The sequence below is a fragment of the Hippoglossus stenolepis genome, chromosome 8 (assembly GCF_022539355.2).
Source record: "Hippoglossus stenolepis isolate QCI-W04-F060 chromosome 8, HSTE1.2, whole genome shotgun sequence".
Taxonomy (NCBI): Eukaryota; Metazoa; Chordata; class Actinopteri; order Pleuronectiformes; family Pleuronectidae; genus Hippoglossus; species Hippoglossus stenolepis.
The window spans coordinates 25,258,124-25,283,128 of record NC_061490.1 but is presented as its reverse complement, the minus strand read 5'-3'; the positions used below and the strand labels follow the sequence as shown (position 1 = coordinate 25,283,128).

Sequence of the window (25,005 nt, the reverse complement as noted above, 5' to 3'; positions counted from 1 at the left end):
GCTCCACTGAAAATGTACGTGCATGTCTAAACCTGAGGTCTTATAGTATTTTATTAGAATACATTTGAAGCCATGCAATCATATTTTGCGCTGCACCATATTTTCAGTTTCCTCTTTACTCTGTTTTATAGAATGTTTTACTCTATTTAATTTTACTTTTTCTCTTTAAATTTCGTGCCAGTTAACCTTGAGTATTTTTTTTACGTACTGAACTTCAATTGTTTGCTCATTATCAAAAGGAAGTATAAAAATAAACTTGCTTTGAGTACCAGATGCATCTGGCTGTAATATAATAGTATATATAATAGTATATATTACATTTGTTGTTAAAACGTTACTGATGCATTTATATCTAAGTATCTTTTTTTGAAAAATCGATATATTTGGGCTAATTTATAGCAAGACATCAACTTATAAACTGATATATTTAGTAAAGTCATCTGCAAAGAAACTAGTTGTAAACTAATGTAGTTGAACAGGAAGTAGAATAATCCTCCGTGGAATCCAGGGTTAGGTTGAGCAGTAACAGTATCAGTACACAGTAAGTAAATAAAGTGTTTAGTTAGTTTTGACCTCTGGTGACATTCAGTGTGTTGCTATTTTAATTAATATGGAACAGTACAAGAATGTTTTTTTTTTTTTTTTTCAGTAAAATAAATGAATGACATATTTTCTGGATTTCCTCCAAAGCATCGAGCGGGATGCTCTGCCGGGGAAGCGCTAATCAGCTCGGAAACATTTGCTGCCCTTCTGGCAAGGTCACAGGGGTCACGGTCCCCGGGCTGGGTGTCCACTCCATCCCTCCCTCCTCCCCTCCCGCTGCAAAGCCCAGCCCCCCCCTTGAGGCCCATAGGCCCTGCAGGCACAATCACCGCACAGCGACTATAGGCTCACAGAAGCTGGCTTTAATCTATATGGAGCCCTGGGATGGACTGCGGCTGTCTGTCCATCAGTCTGTCAGCGGGTCTTGCCTTGACCGTACACTGCCGGCCCTGGACCTCAGCTATCGACTCAGACAGAGCGAAACCCAGATTTCTGATTGGTCTTCGGAGGCGTCCGGCGAGCCCCTCCTGCTGTTTGACCAGCTGATTGATCTGTTAACACTGGCCGCTGGACGTGTGTCCCTGAATTTAATTTCAGAATTCATTTCTGGGAGATGTGTGTGTACAGAAATGATGTAGAGTCCCAGGATCGGAGTGAGGGATCGAGGGTAGAGGGGAAAATTGCAATTTAGATTTTCGTCTCTATCATTCGTTCTCGTGTTATTTCTTTCATCTTCAATATTCAAGTCTTTGTTCAAATAAATGTCTGTATCTGTATTTTCCAATGCACGTTTCTCTTTATTTTCCATGCCACTGGACTCATTTTGCCTTTTGGGCTCCACGTATCGCTTCATTTCTGTGATGTAGTGTTGTTGTAATGTCTATAGCAGCGATATTTGTTATCCACACTACATGACTGGACCTGTAAAGGTGCCTTTACTGTCATTGCATTTTATCACTTATCAATACCCAGAGAACCCAACGCTGTCAAAATAATAAAAAGAGTTGAAAAATGCCAGCGGAGCGGGGCTGAGAGGTTAGGTAACCCTGATTAATTTCACAGCTCATAAATAGCGTCGATGCTCCGATGTGTGTGTGTGGGGGGGTGGGGGTATTGTCCACCATGGATTTCCCAGGTCTACTCTGCTTTACGCTTCTCCATTATCAGAAATATCCATAAAAACACAGAGACGGCGAAATGAAAGTGGTGGTCAAGACAATGCCCATGTTAGGAAGTGAGGGGTTGATTTGATGGAGTCTCTCGCTCTCTCCCCCCCTCTGGCCTGCTGCAGACACGGGGAGGAGGGGGGGGTGGAGATGCTCGGATATGCATCACAAAGGCTTCCTGCAGTATTGATCTGCAGTGGGTTAAGGCAGTCTATCAGCAAATGTCCCTCTCTCTGGGAAAAACAATAGGAGATTAAAAACACACAGCTTGCTGGGCGGGAGGCTGCTGATGGGCCCTTATCTGGGCCCAAAGGTCACTGTGTACCGATATAATCCACTTTCACTTAACAGCTTCATTTAAGGAACCACATGCAAATGGTGGCATTTCGGGGTCTATTGAAAGATTGAGGTTTGTTTCTCCAGAGGCAGGTGAAGTAGAATTCGTTTTTTTTTATATCCCAGAGGACAAACCTTCAAGTTTGGTTGGTGTTGATCCTTAAAGCACTTTTAAAATCAACATTTATAAATTAATCTGGCTTTATAATGACGTGTCACATGGACTAACGACTCACTTAAAACACAGATGACACTTGAAATTAATGTAGTTTTGTCTTTTTATTAAATATTTCCACTCCTGCTTTGTTACACAAGCAGCAGAATCGTAACAGAAAAACAGACACAACCATTAACAGGCAAAACTAACTGTTTTATAAATTATTATTTATATTTCATAGCTAAATTATAATAAATCCTATTAACACATTAAACATCTGTGTTTCATTCAAATGAACCTGTTACTGATGTTACATAACAACCTTAAAAAACAACCACATAACCTGTAATCAAAATTTAAAAAACATCAGTGTAAATCAATACAGCCGTGCTGCTGTGTGAGCAGTGGGCTGCGGGGTCAGTAGCGTTCTTTGGGCTCACTGAATTTGCGTTTGCTCGTAGGAGTGGAGGTGGCTGGTGTTTCCTGGCTGTTGGGAATATCATACTGAGAGACCTGAAAACAAAAGGAAGAAACACACAGTTGACAAAGATCTTCCGAGTGTCTGAAAGCAAAGTGATCGGCGCTGACTCATCTGTGAAACGAGGTTCCTTCACACTTTCCACTTCGAAAGTCAAACTGAATCTGCCAGAGACATGTTTTAACGTTAGAGTAAATCTGTTCTCATTTTCAGTTCCAGATTGAGTTGTGTGTGTAAGGTGTGTACATTTTTCCACCCACGGTTAATATCTTAACCGATGCTTTGGACCATAAAATTATTAATACACTTTCCAGACTTATTGGACATGAATTCAATGGCTGCATAATTAATGAGAGGATATGGAGTTGCAGGCACACACAGTTCTGTTGTTCTTATTGAATAATACATAACATATCTTTTTACAGGCTTCATTTAGAGCTTTTTATTTATACTAAATTATTCATTAAATCAGAATTAGGCAGGAGTCTGTGAGGATGAGTTTCTCACCATTTTGTTCCTCATGGCTGTCGGCTTGTTGTTTACGATTAAGTTTGTCTTCTAGACACAGAGACACACACACACGCACACACACACACACACACAAACACAGTGTCTTGTTACTTTCAACATCATTTCATTTTCACTCTCAGCGACATTATTTAAATTAAAAGTCTTCAACGTGTCAGTTTCCCTACAGCAAACGGAAGATTCTTATTTGTGATGTAAAACATGATTTTATTTTCCCGTCTGCTCTAACTTCAATCACAGTGTCTATGATGTTTACGAGTATAATTTTACACTGAAACAGTCCAGTTTAAGATCAAACTTTAGAAATGACTTGGGATAACCTGAACAGGCTCTTAAAACCAGGTTAAGATGTCCAACTTAGAGCATTAATAAGATAATAACTATGGATGCAGACTATAAACTCAAAAGGTTGACAAACAGAGACGTCCTGTTTACTGGTTAGTATATAACTCATAAAAACTGAGAGGGGATTACAGCATCGGGGCACTGAGGGGTTTTCCAGTGTGAGCGTTTCTAGCTGTGACCGTGCGCAGAGACAATTGGAGGCTGTTAAGCTGTAAGTGGTTGACTGACCGTGGCCGACTTGATGATCCGTCCACTCCTGGTCCTCTTCACACCCACCTCCATGTCAGAGGTCCTCTTCACCAGAGTGTCCATCTGAAAGGGGACACATGGCCCGTAACACCGACCCCACATAAGTGGCCATTTGCTTTATGTTCGCAAAGAGCCGACACTCACTCTGCGCGTTGTGATTGCTGGTCAACCTTTAGATATATATATATATTTAATATTTCTAAATTAAAATAACCTTATGAAAGGCTTTTTCTTTAACTTTAAAAGTTAACAAATCTTTTTAAACTGGCATATTCAGTGTGATTGTTTTCTATTTGGCCAACCTACAGAATGTTTTATTCACTGTTCATTTTATTGATCTTTTTGATGCATTGTTATTTTTTTGTTTTGTTTTTATCTCTGCCTTGTAAGGTGACCTTGAGCGCTGTGAGAGGCGCCTGTAAATAAAATGTATTATCATTATTTATTATTAGTTTCTGAATGCATTAAATTCTGGGTTTAACATATTCTTCAACATGAGAAACCCAGAAGTAAAAATCATCTTCCACTTCTTAACAAAAGCATTATTCCCCTTTTTTAAAACCACTTCATGTTGACTTGATGTTGATTGGGAAAAGATGTTATTTGGCCTTTTATGTTTGATTCCTCACCAACAATTTCCACTTGAACATTAATAACTGGAGCAGGATCAGTGATTTATACCTGCTCACAGTGGATTGATGTAAATCTCACACCTACCTCTATGATCTCTTCACGACTCTCCATCTTCTCATGACAGGTCAGTTGGGTTTCTTAAAAAAAAACAAAAAAAACACACAATATAATTTTATACGGTTTAAATGATGTAGTTTCGAGGGGTCCCATAATAATCATAATAATAAACATGCCAGATAAAGGATATTTTATCTGGATTATTATGACATCTGTAGGTTTAACAGGTGACGTTCACCCCGTTGTTATTGCATCAAATGACTTATTAAAACCAAACTTATCAGACACATGAACACATCAGCAGTTTTTACCAGAGGATTGTTTATGGCAGCGGCCATGTCTCTGGTTTATACAATTAATTTCAAGATCATTGCAAATCATTGCTTCCAGAAATTAAGTGCCATGTTGAATCCACATTGTACAAGTAACATGTTTAAGTCTCCTTAACGCCTGCAGTCACTTCATACATAAAGGAGACAAGAACAAACAAGAACAAGCTGAACTGTGTAAAGGTCGTTATAAGTCAGATGAAGTGAAATGGGGGGGGGCTCACCGGCGTTATCCAAGTCTGTGTTCTCGGTGTCAGGTCTCTCCACGTCTTCGATCACATGGCTCTAAAGATTTAAAACATGTTATCTGAACACCATGATAGAACTGTGTCAACACACTGAACACAACAGCAAACAGCTTCTGATAAAAACAGGCCGACTATCACGTCTGACCTTTAGCTTGGAAATTTGTGTATTGACCTCAAAACGGCGCAAATTCATACTTGTCAGATGTCTTATAATCCTGAAGAACGTGTCGATGAGGGGTCTGAAAACCGTTATTATAAAATTACATGTGTCACTTAAAAGTATGACTATGATGTTAAAGATCCTCTGGGTCATGTACGGCCTGTGAGAGAATTTAAAAATACAAAGAAAGCAACTCAGAAATACCAAATCATTCTGATGACAGTCGATTTTTTCTGCAATAACAAGATAATTACATACAACAGTTGACAAGTTGAAAAGACAAGATAAGAAGCTAAACTGTCAATCAATCAATCAATGAGTCATTCAGCAGAAGAATTTGTGAAAGATCCTTGTTTCTGCTGTAAAATTGTTCAACAAAATGTAATTGAGGATTGATATTTTCCAGTTTGATCATCAACTTTCCTATGAATAAAATTAAATCACAAATAGTTACATTGTTTGAATGGAAAGTGCTACACACCAAAATTCTGTGAAACTCGTATCGGCCTATTTTTACTGGCTAACAAATAAATTGGTGGGATTCTATAAGAAATACCAAGTACTGCCACTTTTGTGCCATCATCATCATCACTACCATCTGACATCAGAGGCCTATCAGCAGTTCCAGCTGTAGCAACAAAGAAGTTAGTGTGATAAACCTGCTCAATAATTCCGTACGGCCTGCGAAGGATGATGTAAAAATCTAAATGGCCCTCGATAAGAAAAAGGTTTGCTTCCCCTGATGTAGAGCGTGTGTCGTATAAGCAGAAATAACTTAGAGTAATAGTGAACATGAATTTGATCGTAAAGAGATTTATAGTGCGACACTATAACGTAAGTCAAAAGCATGACTGAAATGACTTTGCCCTGCTGAGTGTAAACAAGCTTTATGTCTGAGTTGCTTGTGTGCTGACCTGTGAAAGGACGCCCTCCCCCTCCATCTTCAGAACCCACTTCTCCATCACATTAACGCTCTCCTCCACCTGCACACGTTTAGCAGAAAGCAAAGCTGTCCATTAGAAATCAGCTTGCTGAAGTGCTGACTTATTGATTAGGATGTTGATTAGGGAACAAAGGCATCAAAAGCGTTCCATTAAAGACGGTCAATATTAAAGAAAGACTCCAACGTGGGCATTGGGGTTAGGCTTTCTATAGCTCTGTCTTCATTTCCCTCACCTGCTCCAGTCTCTGTCTCTCTGTGGCCATGTCCATCTTCAAAGTGTGGAAGGGGGTGGACACCTCGCCCATAGTGAGTTTGACCGGCTCCCTCTCGAACTCCATGGTGTCACCGTCAGCCTCCTTGAAGCCCGGGGGCTGGTAGTCCTGAGGGGTGACTGCAAAACAATCACACAGACAAACAAACCACGAGACAGTTTTACAGTGTCAGTCAAAAGCAAATATCATGACTGCAATATATTTGTTACAAACACACAGTACACAGTCAATGACCCGTTTCTACAATCTAAATATGAACTATTTTCAGTTTAGCCTATAAATGTCTCTTTCACATATGTTTAAAATTGCTTACAGCTGGAAATCACATTTGACAAGATGTTGCACAAATATATATATTTTTTCATTTATTGGTTTTCCCCTCCTTACAAAAGACAGGGAATCTTTAATTGCAGCAAAATGTCTAAAACATGACACAAATGTATGTATGTATATGATAAAAGCATGTAAGAGTTCCAGGGTTCATGACATTGGGTTAAAATTTTAATCTAATTGATGAAGTATTGAATGTGCAAAGCTTTAAAACCTTTGGCCCAAGTCAATCCATCCTCTCCTAAGTCTAGTTATGGTGAGTTTGTTTGTTACCATCATCGTAGTAAGACAGCTTCATGTTGAGGCAGACGTTATCTGGCAGAGGACCCAGGTTCTGCATCAGCGTGTAGAGCTTCCTCACCAGCAGGACGCTGGCCTTCTTAGTGTCGCCACATGTCATGGTCGACACTTTGTTGTTGTTGTTGTTGTTGTTGTTGCTGCTGCTGCTGCTGGAACAAAAATGAAGCAGGTGAGAAACGAAGTCGTCCTGTCAGTTGCTTTTCCCAGGTTTTCCGATGTTATATAGTTTTTTGTTTGGTCCATGACAGCCACCAGGGGGCGATCAGGAATCTTTGGCTTTACTTTTGGGCACCGGTCATGTCGTCTATCTTTATGTACAGTCTGTGGTATAACATTTTTGTGTCCTTTCCCAATAATGCAGTAATAATACTAGCATATTGATTGTAGCTATTAAGCTTTGGTTGAAGAAGGTTCTGGACACATTAAATCTCTCATCATATAGAATCGTTTCACCCGGGTTTCAAGCAACCGGTTGTTTCAGGTATTCAGGGCGTTCAATGGGTTAATTCATGTATTCACTGAGTCACATCGAGACAGAAACCAAATCAACGTCCTGGTATGTGAGTGTTAAGCCAACTTAGAGATGATTCATGCTTATTGTATTTTCCTTTTGTTTGTTCCCCACCCCGATAGGAGGTTTATTCAACATCCTATTATCTCGACTGTCAAGCTTGACAAACTCCCACCTTTCAAAGTCCATCTGCGCTCCTTTTGCTGTGTACTGGATCTTAAACTGGTAAAACTCAGTCACTTTCTGCCAGACAAGACGAGAGGAGAGATGTACAGTAATCATACAAACACCTGTACAGTAGTTTAATGGTATGGCAGATCCAGCACATTACCTGGGGGTTCTCTGGGTCAGTGTAGATCTAACAAAAAGGGCAAACAAAGAAAACATCAGCACCACGAATACATCTAGATTTCTATAAGGCCTCCAATAAAGACTAACACTGTAAGTAGTCTAAATAATGTGACAGTTAAAGATCCTCATGTACCACTTATCCCTTTGCCACCATCATTTCCCCCAAGCAAACTCCTGTGTATCTCAATAGAGCACTAAAAAGAACGAAACATAAGATTAGCAAAATACTCACAGACATGATAACTGTCCGGAGCTGTGGGAGGAAAAAAGACCAAAGACACAATTTTAATCAACAATTTATTTGCCGGTCATGTTATCTTACATCGTCTCAACCCGGTGGAAACAACAAATCTTCTGTCGGGTGGAAAAGGATGAATATGACTTACATATCTCTGCTGGATGGCCTCAAAACATCCTTGCATCCTGGATGAATAATACACACACACATGATCACTGAGTCACTAAGCCCTGTATCATCATCACATGGAGCCAAAAGTCTGACTAACTTCAAACTGTAACATTATTACACAGCATCAGTTAACGTGTCACGATCTTAAGGGATGAATCCTCCCAGTAGTGAACCACAGCATCTTATAACATTATTATTACACATAGATACAGCGTCTTGACATGAGACTATTTAGGCAAAACTATTGTGATATGTTTCTGTCAATATCACCCAGAATAATCTATGTTATTACTGACAACCAGTTAGTTTGAACAGTAATGGCATCCCAAAAGGTGGAGGACATTAGTGTGGTGAGCCTGAACTACAGCTTTGACCAGCAGGTGTCAAGGTGTTGTTATTTACCACTGGACGATCTGAGAGGCCCCAGGACAGCTGCGCACTTCTCTAAGGATCATCACTTTCTGATCTGTGGAAGGCAACAGAAACGTGGGTATGAAATCTTGTTTGTAAATATCTCCAAATGGAAAATGATGTTCGGACAAATACATTTTTCATGAGTAATCTCACCATCAACATATTTGTTCCCGTAGGCCTTCTCGGGGAAAAGGCCCCGCAGGTATGTGATGCCAGACACCGCAATAGCCAGAAGCTTCTTCATAACAACCAAGGACTGCTGCTCTGTGATAACCTGATTAGGCAACAGCTGAGTCTCCTGCATGGGTGAATCAAATTAATCAGAATCTGAGTGCAGCTCATCACACTTTACACAAACACTCGAGACGAGACAGCTGGAGAGCGACTTCAACATATTTCATATCATATAAAACACTAATTACACGGTGAATCTGTCAGTTTTTACACAAGATGCAACACTGTCTCTCTGGAGACTAAGATAAAGGATATGAGCAGAGTATTAATCATTATAATTTGTAGTTATATGGTTCTTATTTTGTTAACAAAAGATAAGTATAAGTGAGGATGATCCTCTTCATCAAGTTGTGGGAGTTTTTTTGGTATGTACGTAGGGCAAATATAATTATTATCAATAGTAATACAACAAAATACAATATTGATCTGCTTACTACCTCCTATTGAGGAGGTACAACACATTAATTATCAGATTTGTTTAATGTTTTGCTGTTTATCAAGTATTTGTAATTCTCGGCTCAAAGAAAAGTTTGAAACCACAACCTTCACACAGGAGCAAGTATTTAAATAAAAAATATTTTAAAAATTGCCCAGCCCTATATGAATGGAATCATAACATTTTAATTTTGTATTTTGCTAAAAGTTTGAATAAAACAATATAATATGAATCAGTATGGACGTTAAGAAACATATCTCACCCCAAGATCTGACCAGAGAAACATGGTCGACACACCAGGTGATCTCAACTGTAGCTTATGATGAATATGAGGATCATACATTTTGAATTTATAATCTGGGGAGGAGGGGGGGCTCTCAAATTAATGTTGAGGAATAAAGTAACAGTAACAGCAACTCCAATAGAACTCCAATCACTATATTTCAAATATGGAGGAAACTTGACACAACAAATACACAAATCTGGATCCTTCTGGCTAACCAGCTAGTTAGCTTGAGTTAGCAGCATCACACACCCCTGTTCTTCCAGTCCCTGTTACCTGGGAGGTTCTCACTTGCTGCACACACGCCATCACTCAGAGGAGAAGACCGGATGCAGGAGCTGGAGAGAAGGAGGACAACGTGTTCGAGGAGGTTTAAAATGGCCTCTGAAAAGCTAGCTTAGCTTAGCTAGCACCTTCACATCAATCCACTGCACTGCTGTCAACTACCACACGCTACATTAGCCTTTACTGAGCCTCCTGCTACACCTAGCCTGAGCTAACGTGTTGGTGATGGAGCTGGAAACTTACTTTGACACGACGCGACTGTATTTGAACAAATTAGCAAAGAGGTTCCATCGGTTTTTTAAAGAGATCTGTTCCCGCTGAATGTTAGATTTACGGGTCACCGGCAAATAGCCAATCACAGAGCAGTTCGCTTCCGAGAGGCTGACTGTGATTGGCTGCTTGCTGGTGAGATAAGTTTGCCGCAGGGATACAACATAACAACAAATATGGCTGCCGCTGCTGTCGTGGATTTGAATCGCTGATGTTAAACAATATTCGTCAGATGTTGTACGTATTTATTCTTGGTTTGATTTATTGGCGGTTGGCGTCAAACATCAAGGTGCATCACCGCCATATTTGTCTTAGGTCCCGCCTCTGCTTAGGAGAAGCAGCCAACCACAGTCAGCCTCTCGAAGCGAACTGCTCTGCGATTGGCTACTTGCTCGGCGACGCTTTTTCATTCCAGGTGATTTGTATTGACGCAGCGTCCCCCCCCCCGTCTCCATTTTGTAAAATCACTGGACAACGAGCTGTCACTCACAGACAGCTCGATTCCCATTGGCTCAATATGCCCCCTCACCGCCCTGTGATTGGTTACTGTATGCGTCAATCACAAGCAAGGGGGCCCGCCTCTCCCTCACCCACCTCGTCGCCCTCCTCCCTCCCCTGTGGTGACGTCACATCTCGCTACGCCATTTTTGTTGGGGAGCAGTCGTGTTCTGGAGGATTACACCGAGCACAGCTCTCAGCTCACGGCTCCCGCACGTCGAGTCGCTCCGGTAACCGGGACGCTTGCCCGCCCGTCACCCTCGCGCCATGTCTTCGGAGAACCCGGACTCGGACACTCAGGTGGACCACGAGGACGAAAAACAGGTGGGTTGTCTCCCTCGGTGCTAACCCTGCTAGCATGGAGCGGCTAACGTCAGCTAGCACGAGTGGGGTGTTAGTAGCGTGCACCAGAGGAGGAGGTGGAAGAGGAGGGAGGGAGGAGGGAGGAGACATGCGGGGCGATGCGGTGCTTTATGCGGGGAGCAGGAGACGCGTTTCACCGCAGCTGTCACCGCAACACGCTGACGCTCCTCGCCACTGTGTCACTTTGTTTTTGTCTCTTGGCGTGTGTCATTGGCTGGAGAGTCCACAGCAGCTCGGGCCTCATTGGTCTGTCCTCAGGGGGAGGGGGAGGGGAGGGGGGTCCATAGTCCCCAAAAAACACCATAATAACCATAACCAAGTGACGTCACTCCAAAAAATATCTGATTGTAAATAGGATCCAGGAAGTGACTGTCAAACTTATACGTCGTTTTTATCCCCAGATATAAACAGGACATTGATGTGCACATTTATTTTCTAAATATATCGATTATCTCGTATAAAAGTTTATTGTTTAGCTTTACTACACCACCACCTCAAAAACGTCCCATGAAGGGCCCATAGTCCAGAAAAGACCTCAATTACTAATAATAAATACCATGATAACATAAAAGTACCATAATAACCATAAAAATACCATAATGATAAATACCATGATAACCATAATACCCATAAAAGTACCATAATACCCATAAAAGTACCATAATAACTAATACTAAATACCATGATAACCATAAAAATACCATAATGATTAATACCATGATAACCATAATACCCATAAAACTACCATAATAACAAATACTAAATACCATAATAAATATAATCATAACCATAACAAAGTGACTTCAGTCTATTTGGTGCCTTCCCTCTAAATATCTAATAGTAAATAAGAACAAACGAGTTACTGTCAAACTGATTCATCGTTTAAACTCTTTCTACCGAGTTATCAAAAGGATATTTCAGCTCTTTTTGTCAACTGGTTCCATTAAGACATAAATATTACGTTATTGATTTGATCCTGTTGCTCACAAAACCACATATCCACAAATCAACATTTTCAAGTTATTGAAGTTAAACAAATATATTGATTCAATACCAGAATCCGAAAACAAAAAAGCCCTGGAAACAGAGAATTTATGTTCGCTCTTTAATATTTTTACTGATTAATTTCTGCTCGCCATGATCCCCTGACCTTATTTCTTATGATTTATATGTTGTAATGTTATGCTATTTTAATGTTGCTGTTTGTCAACAAATCTCACCGCACAACAACACCTGCACCGGACAAACAAGCTCGACACACTTTCCTGATGGTCACATGGCACTGACAGCTGCAGTCTACCTGAAACTCTCTTTACACGACCACAACCACATGTGCTTATAGTAACAACATCTGGTTCAACACACATGTTGTGTTGCGTGCTGACACAGGTGTGCGTCTGATTTAGTTACATCAACTTTTTCACGCCTGGAAAGACAAACTCAAAACTGTTTCCACTGCGTATGGCTTATTTTTATGGTCATGATATAATTGGATCAAGATCTCTGTGATGTGCACAAAAAATATACAATCTTCACACTGTGCACAAGCAATGGGATTAAAATGCATTGGGGAAAAAATAGTTTGTTTTGATAATTACACAATCTAAATGGAAAATAATGCAGAACAAATATGCAGCACTAGCAAACCAGCCTTTAACTGGCCAGTGAACCGTTGGGTGTTTGAAATTCAAACTGAAAAACCTACTAATTGGTTTGTTTTGATAACTCAGACATCTAACTCGTGATATGAAAACATGGCAGCCAATGCGCACCAGCCCTTAATTGGGTGTTTGAAATTCAAACTTGTGTTTCGAAGCATTTATAATCTTGGATGTGTACAATATACTTATAGTCATAAATTTGCAGTGAATGGTAATTATGTGAAGTGTTGTGACACAACATGTCGAGCATACTTCGGTACTTACTCAACAACAAATTCTGTAGTACACATCAGGGCCACCTCAAACTCACTGACCTGAAAACATGTCACCAATTATACCCACATAACTTAATATAGATTTTTCTTCAGTATTGCAATGTTGGTTAACATTCTAAATGTGTCATGGAAATTCTTTTATTTAATGCTGTTTGTGAGAATACCGCAGGTTATGTGGATTCCCTGCGAGCGAGTGGGCACGTTAACGATGTTTCTAACACGTAACAGATGCAAAAATAAAAAAAAGAATGCACATATCTCAGGATGAAAAAGAGGATTCGTACGTGTAGAGGATGCTGAGGAACACGTCAACCCTGGAAGACGACATGATTCGAGAGCTGTTAGTGATATTCTGTTAAATGTGAAGCAGCTTCGATTAGGCACTGTTGTAACAAGCAGATTTAGTTTATACTGTCAAATAGTGTTTTGACGGACTGTTAAAATTTAAACCTCCCAAAGGTGACTTTTCTAACATCGCTGCACAGACACATTCTAGTACAGTTGCACAGAAAAGCTGTTGGATTTGTAGTTTCTCTGAGTCTGGGCCGAATATAGTGGCTCGTAAATTTCTGGTCTTGGAATCCGAGTGAATCCGAACACTCTGTTCCACACGTCCGCTCTCCTCCTGATGGAAACGGTTCCTTGGCCTCTGTGTCCTGAGTCACATTTAAACAACCCCCGGCCCAGCAGGTTCTACAGTCTCCGTGTCCCATCCTGTCTGCATAGTGGAAGTAGGTCTCTGCTGTTTGCTCCAGGTGTACGTGCAGGGACAGTATAAATGGCCTTTGGAGCTCGTGCACTATAGTCCCACATGCACTTTACACCTGTTATTTACCTGACAGGGTATTAAACAACAGTTTTGTCAGTAGCAACAATATAGACGCTCCTAGTGTCAAGTTATTATTTCTTTAGACACTTTCAATTCCAAGAATGATTCAATAAAACACAAAACATCACAGATTAATTCACATTAACTGAGGACAAGGAATCATTAGATTAAATGTTACCATTGGTATTTAGAGATAGAGACAGATGTGAAACTTGACAAATACAAATATCTCAAGATGGAAAAAAGGAGCCATACACAGAAGATGCTGAGTAAACAATAACACTGAGCTTTCCAATGCAGACTTTCTACATCGTGTCCTGCCTCCTGCTGCTCTACGCAGGCTCCCACGTCACCTGAATGTTCCCCACATTTTCCGTTGTTGTGAACAAGTCTGACCCGGACAATCTCCTGCTGCGTCCTTTAAATAAGCAAACTCTGGAAAGGGTCTGGAAAGATGGGTTTGAACATGTTCCTGTTTTTATGTCTAAAAACAGCTGAGGTTCATGTTCGAATTGACTGAAAATATCAGCATGTAAGAACTTCTAATCTAGAAATCAACAACCAAAGGGAAGTTCTCTAATGTGGAATACTTAAGCAATTTAAAATAATGATTCAACATAAATAGAGTAGGTTTTAAATGATATTTATCAATATAATATTCTAAAAACCTGTCTCCTCTTTCAAATACAGAGCTCTGTCTTCTTCTTCTTGAGTTGTTTCCTCTCAGGCATGATGGTGATATTAGAGACTGTAACAGAAGAACCTTCAAGCCGTGACTCATGCTATCATGAGGTATCTTCGGTTCCCACAGCAGCTCTTCAAGGGCAGTTTTACTATTCTTAATATTGAAGTGGCCCTGGGCTCCACTGCTGTGGTGTTTTTGTAGAACTGAAAAATGACTACCTGTTTCAAAACCAGCTGTTCCAGTGTAGCTTCAAATGTTTCTCAAGATGTTACAAGGTCCCTGTTTTTTTTTTTTCTGCAAAACAAGGCTGTTTATGTCCGTTTGTTCTCGTCTCCGCAGGACGCCCAGGAGAAGAATGCCAACCCAGTGAAGGCGGAGGAGGCCAAGCTGCAGGCCAAGTACCATGGTCTGGGACAGAAGCCCGGCGGCTCAGACTTCCTCATGAAGAGATTACAGAAAGGGGTAGGCAACCTCGTTTTGTGGGAGATGGGAACCCTTTGGAGATATAGTTGTGCCTCCATTAAAAATCAGTCACAGATTTTATTCAGTCATCGAACCCCTGAACCGTCTTCCTGCTTATACCAACACCACTAAACAAAGATTCCGGCTCAGGTCATGTTTGTCCTGTAGTCAACCTCAAACACTTTAGAGTCACTGAAGAATCCACTTGTAAAACTGAAAACAGCTGCGTGCCACATACCTTTCATTCCTTTTCCTGTGTCCTGTGCATTCTTCTGTTTGTGTCTCCATCCTGCAGACAACATAATGAGACGTTTCCAGCTTCGGTTTAATTTTTTTATTGTGGAAAATGTTGTGGTCAGAAAAATGACTAATGATAAACAGTACGTGTCCCTTCACAACCACAGGTTTCTATCTTGAGGCACCGCTGTGTTGTCCATCCCACAGACCTATAGGGCTGAATGCATTGAAGCAGAGAGAAAAAATAATTTCTCTACCAACCCAATCTCAGTCGAGCAGAATGCCAATGCAGCCACATCCATAGCATGTGAAATATAACGGCGTGTTTGATGGATTGTTTTTATTGGTAATTTGTACAGCAGGCCAAAGCACACAGAAGCATCAGTCTCTCTCCTCGACTGGAAAAACTGTTGCTCTCTCCACCTACACGCACTGTATATGCTACAGAGAACCTCCACCTCTGGAGACTGCTGAAAGTCATTCTGGGAAATCACTGACTAGAAGTAGGAGTAGTCGAGGCAGGCTGAGCAGAGAGCCACAGAGTAAATTGCAGCACTTCATCATAAGATAACTCCCAGAATGAAAATCATCGGAGAATGATGATATCGAGGATAGTTAGAGAATCTGAGAGTCGGCTGTTTGGTTTTTGGGGTGATTGAATCAGTGCAATGCAATATTCAGCTTGATCATTTCATTAAAAGGTTTGCGATTTGGTGTTCATTTTTTTTCAGGATTTATTTTAAAACAATACTCAGGCTGTAATAATCCCGCCTGTTCACACTGGCTGTGGCAATTAGAGCCTTTCACAGATATGTTGGTATCACCGTTAATGTTTGCTGATCTGAGAACTTTATTTAATAAACAATAAAACATTATGTACAGTTATGTTTACAAAGAAATATGCTTGTGTGCTGCTTTTACGCAGCTGGGGAGGTTTACAGGTGCAAGTGTTTGCACAGGGCTGAATTCAGCTCAAGCCTCCAGCTGGAGATTGTCCTCATCTCTTGGGCTGGGATTGTGTTGGGAACGTTCCTCCACAGGATCAGTGCAGACGCTGACCAATAACTTCCAGTGTACACACGGGCATGTGAATGTTGTTTTGACGAAAAGCTCACCTTCCCTCCTGTCTGTGCTCTCACACAGCAAAAGTACTTCGACTCGGGCGACTACAACATGGCCAAGGCCAAGATGAAGAACAAGCAGCTTCCTGTGGCGGGGCCCGACAAGAACCTGGTGACCGGCGACCACATTCCAACGCCGCAGGATCTGCCCCAGAGGAAGTCGTCCTTGGTGACCAGCAAGCTAGCCGGCTAGCCTTCGCCATGCCAGAAGCACCCTCCCCCTCCCCCTGGGGCTCGCGGCAAAGGTCCCTCCTCCTCCTCACCCGTGTCCCCAATATGTCCCCCTCCTCCCCTCCTCCTCCTCCTCCTCCCTTACCTTTTCATCCCCAGGCACCACTGGCTTTAACATATCGGGCAGAGTTGTATAAGTTAAAACTCCATTTGCTTGTATGTGGGTGGGGCGGGGTGGGAGGGGGCGACAGAGGTTACCGCGGCCCACAAGGTCGCAGCCGTCTCTGCCTTCCCACCGCGCACAGCTCTGCCCCCTCTGCGCACTCTGCTCTACCGCCTCCCTTGTCTTGGTTTTCGGTGTTCCAAGATGCATCACAGTAGGTGTGTGTCATCGGGCAGGGGTCGGATGGGGTCAGTCAATGCACTTTGTATTCTGTATAGTATGTTTTTGTTCTTTTTTTGCATCCTGAATGACACCAAAATGATGTGTGTGAGGGAGCTAGGAACCATGATCGCAGCGTGTTCTTTACGTTCCCTTTCTGTCCGGGTGGCGGCTTCGGGGGGGGAGGTGGGAGGTGTTGGAAGATGCGTGTGAATAATTGCTTGCATACCAAATCTGTTAGGGCAGCCGCCTGGATTAAACGAGCTGCTGAGCTTTCACTGACACCGTGTTGGGAAATGGTGGCGATTGAATGGAGGCTTCCTGACAGCTCATCCTTCGGTCACCTTGCGTCGAACAAAGCCAGAGGTCACCTGCTGCGGCTCCGCCAAAAAGGGATTTGAAACGCCGCCTTTTGGTTTCGCTCTCTGCTCCTATTGCTTTAATTCTCAACTCCCTTTGCTCCTGTTCTCTCTAAATATGCTGCATGATTGTAACATGTAACAAAAAAAAGAAATTTAACATGTTTTTTAACTGGAGCGGGGCATCTGCTTATTGATAAGAAGAATCAAGACAAACACACGAAGCCCTGAAATGTCCACAGTCGCACTTCCTTCCTTTTCCTTTTTGCTGTCCTGACAATCCATGTGCACACACTTGTTCGCGGCCCAGGGTAAGAGCTCAGCTGAGTGTATCCTTGTATAATTTCCAAAGGCTGGGGACCCCTGCCATTCTCTGACTTCTGTCTTAGTTTGGTTGCATCAAGATGTGTTTACTATGAGCCTAAAAGATTTGTGGGGGGATTGAAGCACCCTACGTAGAGTATATGCTTCTGTAAATAATACTCCAACACGCACGTAGTTTGCGATAAGCTCAGCGCTTTGAGGAGCGTACCAGCTAGCATGCCTGAGAGGAACGGTAGTGCTAAATCCACTCACTTGGGATTACAACCTGGGATTTTCTGGCTGGGGAAATTCTTCGCTTTACCAACTGAGCCAGATTTCACACTGCAGCTATCACCCGGCTCAGAGACTGCAGATATCCAACCCATTCAATGTGTCTCCCGTCGTCTCCAAACATCTCTACAAGTTAGTATCTCAGTGTCAAGTCTGAAGGCCATATCCCATCACTGAAGTCGCATTAAAAAGACAAAAGTAACCACAGTCCTAGCCTTCGTAGTCGATTCCCACTCTGCCGTGTGCAGTTAATAAGTTGTCTTCACACATTTGGGACTGATCAGACAGACTTTTTCTAGCTGCTTAATGGACGCTGGTTTCTCATTGTTTAAACTCTTTCAGATTATTTATCACAGTCAGATTTAGTTGTGTCCTTGACTCTTGCCTATTTGGCAATTCACATTCTGAAACACTAACTTAATGGATTACATATAGTTTACTTCACTAAATCCTAAACTGGAGTTACTCCGACTCCCAGCACCCTCGAGAACCAGGTTTCTTTTTTCTTTACACTGCACAGACTGGTTTGTGTCAGATGTGGTTAACGGCAACCTGAGAACCACAGGTGTCAGCCCAGCTCCCAGTGACGTCCCTGCAAGCTTAAAGTGGAACGTCGCATGCTTGCAGGATGTGCTCACTCCAACACTTGGCGAAGCGACGAGATTGTATAACGCATGGTGAGGGGGCGACGTCTGAGCAAGTCCCACCTGTTAATGTGGTTCAAGCTCTGAAACAGGTCACCGGAGCCATCACCAAAATCTGCAGACTTGAAATGAATCGAAAACTGGACGCTCGCTGAGAATCAGCCTCCTTGTAATAATAACTGCTTCAGGGAACCTTCACAAACGCACACTCCTCCACGTAGACTAGGTGATCGGGTGCACGCACCATCACGTTCTCCGCCTTGTTATGTTTTTCATTGAGATTTTTAAATGTGTCAAACTTGCAGTGGATGAAAGAAGTGACCTCTGCGTACGTGCGTGTTACACTGTTGTATGAATGCACTGCTTTTCTCTGTTCCAGCCGTTTGTAAATAGACTTCAGCAGGACGGGATTCTGTGTGTTTTTTGTTTCCCCATCTGCTTTTCACTCTGTCAGAGCCTGAGCTATTTCTGATTCAATGGTTCCTCTACTTTTCAGTTTAACACTACTTCTGCTCTATCTGCAGAGGCTATGTGAATCTGTATGATATGAAAATATGTGTAAATGCTGCTGATTCAGTCAAAGACAAATCTAAGAGATGATGCCCTGTAAAGAACACCTGTCCTCTCGATTCTACCAGTCAGACTCTCCTCTTTCCAACGGGTATCTCTCTGTTGGAATCCTACGACAGACAGAGACAAACTTTATTCTCTTTCAAACTACAGTCAAATTTAGTGCATATCCGACCACTACATTTATAATTGCTTTGTTGAATTTAATCATATTTTCGGTCTGGCCAGGTCTTAAAATCTGAACAGACCGTTAAGCTTCATCTTGTGTTTGAAATCCTACAGTTTCCTGCTTTGACAAGTAAAAGATGCTAAAAGAAATGTGTGAAAGACGACATGTTCTCAGAAACAACAGTGGACAGGAGTTCTTGAATGCTACTTGATGCTCGGCTTTGCACAGAACAGTTCAACGAGAGGAAATAGCAGGGTGCGTTTCAAACCCACCACACAGGGTGTCTCTCGTTCAGCTACGATTAACATGTGCCAGAATGTATAAAGAAATGACCGGCTGTGTGCTCCGAAGTACTTTTGTGCTGCTTTTACCTTTAATCTGTTTTCTTGTTGTTTTGCAAGTAAATGTTTCAACTTTTTGATTTTTCTCTTGTGTTTCGGTATTACATAATTAGTTTTAATTGTGGCCCCAGACAACTGCAGGGAAATCACAGGCACCCTCGCTTCCAAGACAAAAATAAACAAGGGTTTACATTAAATTAATCAAAAGAGGATGACTGGAGAACACGGGAATGATTTTAAGAATTCAGAAAGTACAGGAGAAGTTGGAATGTTTCAGTTGTGTGGGAGTCGGTGAAAAGATTTGTCAGTATTTGAAATAAACTTTTACATTAATAACATTTCCCTGTTGATTTGTATTTATTTATTGATGTTACTTGAGACTGAGACTGATGAGAGAGAGCGAGACAGGCCCAAATATGAGCACATCTCTTACTGAGCACCAGGGGGGAGCAGAGTCATTCATTTCAAACGTGGCCGTTGAGGACAAAGTTCTCGCTGCTTCAAACACTTTACAACAAAATAAACAACACAGGAAGTGAAGACGGGTCATTTTTGACCCATGTTGTGCATTAGAAGGGTAGTGATACAAAAATGATTTTTATTCAAAAAGTAACAAAGGAAATATGTAAATAAGGATTTGTGATGGTCACAAACAAGTTAATTGGGAATCACCTGAAATACTGAATGATTCATGTTGTGTATCAAATGGTTACGCTGAAAGAATATCACTTGTTTGTGACTTATTATTTAACTCTGCTCAGGCTTTATGTAAAAGAACACTTCAGAGGATTCATTAAGCAAAGACTTCCTCTTTGTCAGTTGTCACAGTGTCAGTGATCATAGATTCATTTGATGTCTGTTGCAAAGAACAGGTCTGTTAAGCTGTATGTAGTGACAGACAGTGATAGCGCCACCTACTGCCTGGTTGTGTTGTGGTGTTTCGGTGCACCAGCAGAGTGAGTAGAAGAAGTGCTGTAGCACGTTTAAAAAGCAAGTATTGTAAGTACAAAGAGAAAGAAAGACAAGGTACAGTATTACAGTAACTATTAGAAAAATGTGTGCAGTAAATAAAGTATAGGGCCTCGCCTATAGCGTTTCCTTTGTTTCACGAGAACAGGAAGTGAGTTATTTACAACCGAAATAGATAACATATTAAATATAGATTAAATTACTTTATTTGTGACGCCGAATATAACTTCACTTTTATTTACCGGTAATGGTTTAAAAAAAGGGGGGGTGAGTCCTACAAGATACAAATAAGAGAGTAAATCACTTCATAATGTATTAATATTACTATTATGTCATTGAGAAAGTATGTATTTTTTTTTATGAATACCACAGAAAATGTGATGTCACGGAAAACTACCAAACTCACCTAATCAGTCACATTCTCAGTTTTAACAGATAAGTTCAGCTTCTCTCTCTGTTGTTGTGTTTTGTTGTTTTATTGTTTACTCTCCGAAACGAACAATAACCGATTCAACGTGCCTCTGCGGAAGTGAAGTGACGTGACGTGACGCACGCACGCACGTGACGCACGCCCGCACGCAGGGTGGGGATATATATAGAGGCTGGTACACTTCCGCTCCTCCACCCTGGCGTCAGTACAATGGATGAATCTTAAGTCCAAGCTAGCTCTTTATTTCCCGCAGCTAGCTCCAAATTAAAACCTTCATTTTTACACGACATTATTCCTGAAGATTCCCCCGAGACAACCAGGAGAATCCAACATGCTACCAACTAAGAAGCGGGACGCCTTTAAATTCGCAACTGGAGACACGAGCTGCTTGTTCCTGCCTCAAAATGGAGTCGTGGACTACGGCTCTTGGGGAAATTCCTCCCCGCAGATAGTTTCACACAACGGGAACGCGGCCGAGGGCCCGAAGCGGCCGAAGACCCTGCAGGTCACCGCCAGCAGCGCCGGGTACCTGGCGAAGAACTGCCGGGACAACGGCAGCGTGGACAACGGCTCTCTGCCGTCCAGCCCGGAGCTGGACTCGCAAGGCCAAGTGGACAACTGCCCGGCGGGGGACGAGGGGCTGGACGCCGACACCCGGGAGCTCATCGGCTGCTTCCTCCGGGACTTCCTCGCTCACAAGGAGCCGCGCTGGGGCGACAGCAAAGCGCTGACCACCATGAAGAGAGTCGTGGACGATCTTCTGGAGAAACACAGATACGCGTATAATGGTGGGTCCCCCCCTCTCACTGCAGACTCCATGTTGTGTCATGAAAGTGCTTTTATGTTGAAACTCAAGCTCCCATTGAAACCAGTTAAAGCTTCATATCGAGTTAATGGTCGTTGTGGTGTCAGTTGCACCGCTCGAACGGGACCTGTTCTAACCCGGAGCCCGGCTCTTTTATTCCAGGTATGCTCAACAAGCTGTCGCTAGACAACAGGGCGGATGATATGGACTTCGTCAGCGCGGTGGCCAAGAGCCTGTTCAGCGACAACACCACCAACTGGGGCCGGGTCGCCAGCCTGGTGGCCTTCGGGGCCGTGGTGTGTCAGCACCTGACGGAGAAGAGGGGCCCGGAGACCAGCGTGGAGCTGGTGGGCCAGGAGATCTCCACCTACCTGCTGACGGACCAGCGGGACTGGCTGGTGAAAAACAACTCCTGGGTGAGTTCACGACTAATGGCTGAGTGACAGGGTGCAGGGGACGCATGCGGTTGCATAACTGTCCTCGTTGCGCAACAAAGGCTTGTGTGTGTGTGTGTGTGTCCATTGAAGACACCGAACTTATCTGTTTTGAATTCTCCTCTGCAGGACGGGTTCGTGCAGTTCTTCAGAGTATCCAACCCCGAGGCGACGGTGAGGAACACGCTGCTGGGCCTGGCCGGGTTCGCTGGTATTGGGGCACTGGCCCTGTTGATCAGGTGAATTTGGACACTCTTGGACATTTTGTGTCCCACAAATGCTGGGAGCGCCTTCTCATTTGAATCCCTCGGGGTTTGGACTTAAGAAGATGGAGATATCGGCTTGACTTGAGCTTCGGTGATAAAGAGGATCACAAACCAGTGGTTACTTTTATCTTCTTTTCCCTCCTTGGACTCCCTTCACCCCCCACCACCCACAAAACAAGTTCACGTTTCACTGTCGGCTGTGAATAACTTTATGAATAACACCTTCTCAGAATACCGTCAAACAATTAGCAGTAATTTAATTTACAGTTAAAAAATATTTTTCTAATACATGTACAAATGATTCTATGCAAAACATTTGAATGGTAATGGGAAGTCGTTTTTTTTTATTTTATTTTCTTTTAATCTCCTTGATTTTTATTTTCTCATTGTTTACATCTTCCTAATTAAGAAACCTTTCCCTGGCAGTGAGGGTGTTAGCAGGCAGGGCCCAGAGCAGGAAGGGAGAAGCTGCGTTTTCCATGACAAGCCCATTTCCATAGAGCCCATTCATAACCCCTGGATTGTTTGTATGGAGTCCTCGACCATGTGAAGGGAGGAGGGGGAGAATTTGCATGAGTGTAGCTCTGGTTCCTTGTTGGAAAAACTGACGAGAGGAGAGCGACCACATGCCGGACTTGTGGCTGCGCGGCAGGCTGGGAAGTTCGAGTGTCGGCAGAACCGCACAAGGACTGAGGCTGAAGGAAGCAGATTGGGCTATTCCTCTGCACCAGAGCTGACTTGAGAGAGGACAATGAGTAATAGTACAGATCCAGTTGTAAGCTAACGTATCTGTATAGATTGAAACAAAATAAAAGACAAATATAATTCACATGACTTGACCTTTTCTGAAACTTTTTGTTTTGACCTTTCTTCTTCAGAAGTAGACATCTTGGTTACACTTTTTACTCTGGTTCTGTTGTGCTGCAATAAATCGCCCCACGCTAAACTTAACACCTCCGCACTTTTCAACCTGATGCTTTTTCACACCACAGCTCAAAATGGAGCGCTCGCTGGTGTTTCCTAGAAATTAGGTGTTGTGGTGACCCCCCTCCCCCCTCCCCCCTTGCACTCAGCTGCATCCGCAGTTTTTGTGAGTGGCAGCGTGTTTTTATGCAGTTTGGTGCACGTCTGCAACAGCACCAGCAAGGTTGTGAAACGGGTGAAGAGCGGTTCACAACATCCTCAAAAATTGCATAACAATGTCTTCATCCTGTGTTACGAAAGGTATTTAGCTGACTGGAAACTGGTGACTTAATCAAATATGACATATTTGATTTCTAAATATTTACAGTGTATTCAGTGCTTTCATAGGACATTTCCTCCATTTTCTTTTACCCACGAGCCTCTGGTATGTTTTCAGTGAGGATGTTTCTCGAGTCCTCTAGTTTCTAGTGGACTCGAGAAACATCCTCACTGAAAACATACCAGAGGCTTGTGGGTAAAAGAAAATGTCACTTTGTTCTAGTGACTAGAACATAATGGTTCCAGCCCAAACTTTTCTACACGATCACCTTTTTAATAACAAATGTTTGCAGCCCACTCTGGGGAGGCGCACCTCCCACTATGAAATCCAGTGATGTGGACCACACTGAGCCCGAGGCCGGGGGAATCCTCGCTGATGACTTGCGGCCTTGTTTGTTCAGATCCTCCCGTTGTCTCGGGTTACAGGCCAAACACCAGCCCTCATCAAGGTCTTGGGAGGAAATGGAGTAGAGTCTCTCCATGGTGATGAGCCACAGCAGACCTCCTCTGGTCCTCCTGCGGCTTATGATGTTAGCCACCACCCTGGTTCCCCCGACACAGCTCAATGTGGGAAAAACAGGCTGCGACACAGTGGGGACTCGCGGATGAGGCAATTTCATAGAACAGTTTTCACCATACACGAGTGGATTGAGGGAGGGTGGGGGTGCAGAAAACAGAGCTGCTGTGACTTGGGGCTGAAGATGCAAAGTGCACCAAGTCTTTGAACAGCCTTGATGCTGGTTCCCAGTTTATTAGTGCCTCTGATCCTGTGGGTTCTCTTCTACCTGGAGTTTTAATGCTTTCACTTAAAGTCCACCTGCATGCAGCCGTGTGTTCATCTGAGTTTATCAGTGACCAGGCGGGGAGGTTATGCAAATGGCAGCAGGAGGATGTGATAACTACCCTTTAGCTTCGCACACAAACTGCAGCTGCGTCAAAGTTCAAATAACGAAATTCAATAAACCCCAAAAAAGGGAACTTGATAACAGGGCTTGATAACAGGGCTGCACGTTATTGTGAGGGACATCACCATCAGGCGAATTCCCGACATGCTGTTTAAATACACTTAAATTAGTCTTTATTCACAGGCCTATATAATATGATAAACTAAATTTATATAGCACAAAACAAACTTATAAAGAGCTTCATAAGATGAACGATAACAGCTTTTTAATTAAAAAGAATGTATATTAAAATAGAACAATATGAAGTCAAGATATGCAACAGGGGT

The 25,005-nt window shown here is 42.6% G+C and overlaps 3 protein-coding genes across 12 annotated transcripts; 2 read left to right on the top strand and 1 right to left on the bottom strand.

Moving 5' to 3' along the window:
• Positions 1-2,304: 2,304 nt before the first annotated feature.
• On the bottom strand, positions 2,305-22,509 carry hormad1 (HORMA domain containing 1). 10 transcript variants are annotated; one of them, XM_047340960.1, is made up of 17 exons: positions 22,373-22,509; positions 15,279-15,329; positions 9,989-10,050; positions 8,913-9,057; positions 8,748-8,811; positions 8,323-8,359; positions 8,169-8,189; positions 7,917-7,943; positions 7,761-7,828; positions 7,048-7,226; positions 6,406-6,563; positions 6,144-6,212; positions 5,046-5,106; positions 4,520-4,572; positions 3,782-3,865; positions 3,188-3,238; positions 2,305-2,715 (listed from the first exon to the last, which is right to left on the bottom strand). In XM_047340960.1, the coding sequence occupies exons 3-17, from the start codon at positions 10,019-10,021 to the stop codon at positions 2,620-2,622; spliced, it is 1,146 nt and encodes a 381-aa protein (XP_047196916.1). In that variant the 5' UTR covers positions 10,022-10,050; positions 15,279-15,329; positions 22,373-22,509; the 3' UTR covers positions 2,305-2,619. The 10 variants fall into 10 exon arrangements, with proteins under 10 accessions (XP_047196916.1, XP_047196914.1, XP_047196915.1 ...); XM_047340958.1 differs by lacking the exon at positions 22,373-22,509 and having other exon boundaries at positions 15,279-16,588; XM_047340959.1 differs by lacking the exons at positions 15,279-15,329; positions 22,373-22,509 and adding an exon at positions 10,862-10,989.
• Positions 10,950-19,966, top strand: ensab (endosulfine alpha b). Its single transcript, XM_035164160.2, has 3 exons — positions 10,950-11,089; positions 14,918-15,040; positions 16,421-19,966. The coding sequence occupies exons 1-3, from the start codon at positions 11,033-11,035 to the stop codon at positions 16,589-16,591; spliced, it is 351 nt and encodes a 116-aa protein (XP_035020051.1). The 5' UTR covers positions 10,950-11,032; the 3' UTR covers positions 16,592-19,966.
• mcl1b (MCL1 apoptosis regulator, BCL2 family member b) lies at positions 21,188-23,361 on the top strand. Its single transcript, XM_035164159.2, has 3 exons — positions 21,188-21,815; positions 21,995-22,248; positions 22,396-23,361. Exons 1-3 carry the CDS (start codon positions 21,359-21,361, stop codon positions 22,507-22,509), a joined length of 825 nt encoding a protein of 274 aa, XP_035020050.2. The 5' UTR covers positions 21,188-21,358; the 3' UTR covers positions 22,510-23,361.
• The last annotated feature ends 1,644 nt before the right edge of the window (positions 23,362-25,005 follow it).

Coding starts and splice junctions, on each gene's coding strand:
- hormad1 (XM_047340960.1), bottom strand. CDS start 10,021: ATGGCGTGTGTGCAGCAAGTGAGAACCTCCCAG. Junction 7,829..7,916: donor CTGACCCAGAGAACCCCCAG/GTAATGTGCTGG, acceptor CTTGTCTGGCAG/AAAGTGACTGAGTTTTACCA. Junction 4,573..5,045: donor CACAGACTTGGATAACGCCG/GTGAGCCCCCCC, acceptor TTTTTTTTTAAG/AAACCCAACTGACCTGTCAT.
- ensab (XM_035164160.2), top strand. CDS start 11,033: ATGTCTTCGGAGAACCCGGACTCGGACACTCAGGTGGACCACGAGGAC. Junction 11,090..14,917: donor ACCACGAGGACGAAAAACAG/GTGGGTTGTCTC, acceptor TCGTCTCCGCAG/GACGCCCAGGAGAAGAATGC. Junction 15,041..16,420: donor TGAAGAGATTACAGAAAGGG/GTAGGCAACCTC, acceptor GCTCTCACACAG/CAAAAGTACTTCGACTCGGG.
- mcl1b (XM_035164159.2), top strand. CDS start 21,359: ATGCTACCAACTAAGAAGCGGGACGCCTTTAAATTCGCAACTGGAGAC. Junction 21,816..21,994: donor ACACAGATACGCGTATAATG/GTGGGTCCCCCC, acceptor CTTTTATTCCAG/GTATGCTCAACAAGCTGTCG. Junction 22,249..22,395: donor TGGTGAAAAACAACTCCTGG/GTGAGTTCACGA, acceptor TCTCCTCTGCAG/GACGGGTTCGTGCAGTTCTT.